Below are 3,025 nucleotides of genomic sequence, written 5' to 3'. Positions count from 1 at the left end.
AACAAGCCTGCCCTGACTTCTGACGCCATCCCCTGTGGATAACTTCAGCCTCTGTCTTACACCGTGATGTCACATCTCTCAACCTCCATCGCTGCAGATTCCGCTTGTTCCTCTGTTACCTCTGCAGTATCTTTTTTGCTCTTTTTCTTCATCAACACTGGCGCCAAGAAAGAACTTCACAGCTTGGAAGATAAAATTGACTCTTCGAGCCACGCAACATGGTACCAGCTCAGGTGGTCCCTCTTCCATGCAATACCGTCTTTTATCCAAGTCTTAGCAGCCCCTTCGTAGGGAGCGGGATCAAAAGAAGTGGGAAGGCCGGGGCTGACATGGGTCCAAGAGTATGTCGTTAGAGGGGAATGTCTACCTCGTTTAAAGAGCGGGAGGGAGGGCGGGTCTGAAGCAATGCGTTGGAGGGCCTTTGTGGTGCAAGTGGTCCGGGGCCGGGACGAGGACGACGGCCCATACATTTGGCTTACGCTTTGACCGGACCCTGACTCCTCTTAATGAAGCACGCCTTGGCTACCGCTTTGTCATCCTTGCGTGCGAGAGTCAGGCCCCGCATCAAGGAACCGCTCAAGACTGTCCTTTGCATGTAGACTGGAGGTAAGAGGAGACGGGGCTTCCGAGGTATGTGCATGGCAGGGGGGTGCATGGGGGAAGGTGCTCAGCACGGTAATCCTCTCCTCCGCGGCACCAATATATATCTCGCATGTACATTACCTTTCACTCAGCCATTTGAAAATTAAATCATTTCAATTTCATCTCCTACGTCCCTGGCACTCACCGTATGCGTTGGTCATGGAAGCTAGCTGGGAAATGAGTGCAGCATGGTCAGAAGGTCCGATCGTACCGGGACTCGTCGTTGTGGAATCTTTTGGCATACACGCCACTCTTGTTTACGGCTCCATTCCGCCACGCAACGGCTTTCCGTGGACAAGTGTACTTCATATGCCCTTTGCGATACATCACTAGTCCCCACGAAATTGCGTGACGCCCTTCATTGGTAGAGGGACATCCCCAGCAGGCCAACAAGCTATAACAGCACGGAGAGGACGGGTCAAACCTCGTGGCTGGTATCTTCACAAATATGCATCGTGCCAGCGTTTCCCGAAATATGCCTCGCTGGCACTAGGTAGCATCACGTCCCAACCAGGCATCGCATGAGAACGCGGAGGGGAGGATGGGAAGTTCGTGGGCTTTTGCTTGCGGGCGTAGTGGACTAGTGCATCCACTTAAACCGTTACCACAAGAAATCCGTTGGATGGAACGAGGGAACGCTCCACTCCTTCCTTCTTTCTGCGCGAACCAATTGCACTTTTACGGCTCGATCTTCTCCAGTGCAACGTTGACAGATGGGATTGGACATGTTTTTACGATCAGGGTATGTTGATATATTCATAAAGAGGAATTTGGCTTTTTGGGGTGTTGACACAGGACGCTACGGCGTCCGACCTTAACTCGTCCTTCGGTGGACGAGGGAGGAGGTTACATTGCATTGTGGAAAAAAGGTTGCTGCTGGGTGCAGGAGAAATACAAATGGGTAAAGTAAGCACGAAAATCTCTTGTAACTACTGAAAAAAAATGGTAGAAGCACATCTGTCTACCTGGATGCATGTACGGTTCGCCATTTTTCCCAAAGACGCTTCGACTTAATCCCCCATAGCACACCGAAATGGGCCATTTTCCTCCTGCCATGGTGGTGTGCCATTCATTGCGAGGAAAAAAAATACACATCGGTAAAAAAATAAATACTCTAAGGTCGTTTTTTGGGGGCTGTGGAAGATCATCAAGAAGTCACCATGCCTCTACGTGCTCGAAGAACTGCTTTGGAGTGCACATCGACGCCCGGCCTACCCCTTCCAATGTACTACGGGAAGTCAAATGAAAAGAGTAGACTTCATTGTCCACCCGGGTCCAAAGGATTTGAAAACTATCTTACCGATCCCTTTGCAGCCTCCACCCGTGTTGTTAGGTGACTTTTGTGAATCGATTTCCCCCCAAAAAAATAGCAAGGGAGCTCGTCAATTCAGAAATTTCATTAATTCTCCTGCATTTTCGTTCGTTGACGTGCTCCCTCAGCCTGCCCATCGCCAAGAACGCATTTTTCAAGTAGCACAAATTTATTCTCCTTAAACCCCACATGACACACAATGCGGCACTTGTCACGCGCCCAATTGAAGTTTGATTGCTTTGAAGACGCCCATGGCACACGCCGGATGCTCAGAACGCACGGTCAGGCGATAGCCCTTCCGACCTCGCGCACACCGCTCTCCTCCTTCCTCGTACTGCTCCAGTCGGACCAGAACCAGGACGCGCAACTGCTTGCCGTGGGGGGACAGGGACCCCGTCTCCAAGCTCCCCGCAAACGTCCAAGTCTGCGCCTGTCGCGAGCGTTGACACAGTTCCGGCACCGTTTGCAGATGGAATTGTTTCGTTAACAGACGAATCAAGGGTCCCACCTCCAGTCCCTCCCCTTTCCCATCCTCCCTCGTCGGCAAGAAGGTATCTTGAACTTGGGGAACCGTGATCGCCTCCCACTGGGCCAGGAAGTCCTCTTTACGCAGGGGCAAGCCCCACACAAAATGCAGGACCGAGACAGGCAAGGGCAGAGGTAAGCTATACCGCACAGGGACCGCATTCGTCCCGTCCTCCTCCTCTTCCGTCCCAAACTCAACCAGGACCTCGATGCCCCCCCCCGAGGCATCAAAGGGCTCCAGACACACCACTCGCACCGTCTGCGAGGCTTCTTCTCCCGGTCCCAAGACCGACACTTGGAGCGGAGAAGCTTGAAGGAGCAGCCCGGGGACGGTGGAGGACGGGCTGGCTTGGAATGTGCGGAACTGAAGGGAGGGGGCAGCGGAGGTCGGGGAGGAGGGAAGGGGGGAGACGTTCTTGTAGACGATCAGCAAAGTACCTTGATGCCCCTGGTAGTTGTGACGGAGGAGGACCTGCAGGAGGGAGGGGTACTGGAAAAGGAGCCCCTGCCCCGAGGCCGCCAGCGTGCACGACCACTGGACCATGG

At 53.4% G+C, this 3,025-nt stretch overlaps 1 protein-coding gene across 1 annotated transcript; it reads right to left on the bottom strand.

Moving 5' to 3' along the window:
- Positions 1-2,165: 2,165 nt before the first annotated feature.
- Positions 2,166-3,023, bottom strand: NGA_0462220 (uncharacterized protein; the record flags this gene model as incomplete). Its single annotated transcript, XM_005855153.1, has 1 exon — positions 2,166-3,023. One exon carries the CDS (start codon positions 3,021-3,023, stop codon positions 2,166-2,168), a length of 858 nt encoding a protein of 285 aa, XP_005855215.1.
- Between the last annotated feature and the right edge of the window lie 2 nt (positions 3,024-3,025).

This window comes from Nannochloropsis gaditana, assembly GCF_000240725.1.
Source record: "Nannochloropsis gaditana CCMP526 unplaced genomic scaffold scaffold275, whole genome shotgun sequence".
In the NCBI taxonomy this organism is placed as follows: Eukaryota; class Eustigmatophyceae; order Eustigmatales; family Monodopsidaceae; genus Microchloropsis; species Microchloropsis gaditana.
This window is presented reverse-complemented; position numbering and strand designations above follow the sequence as displayed.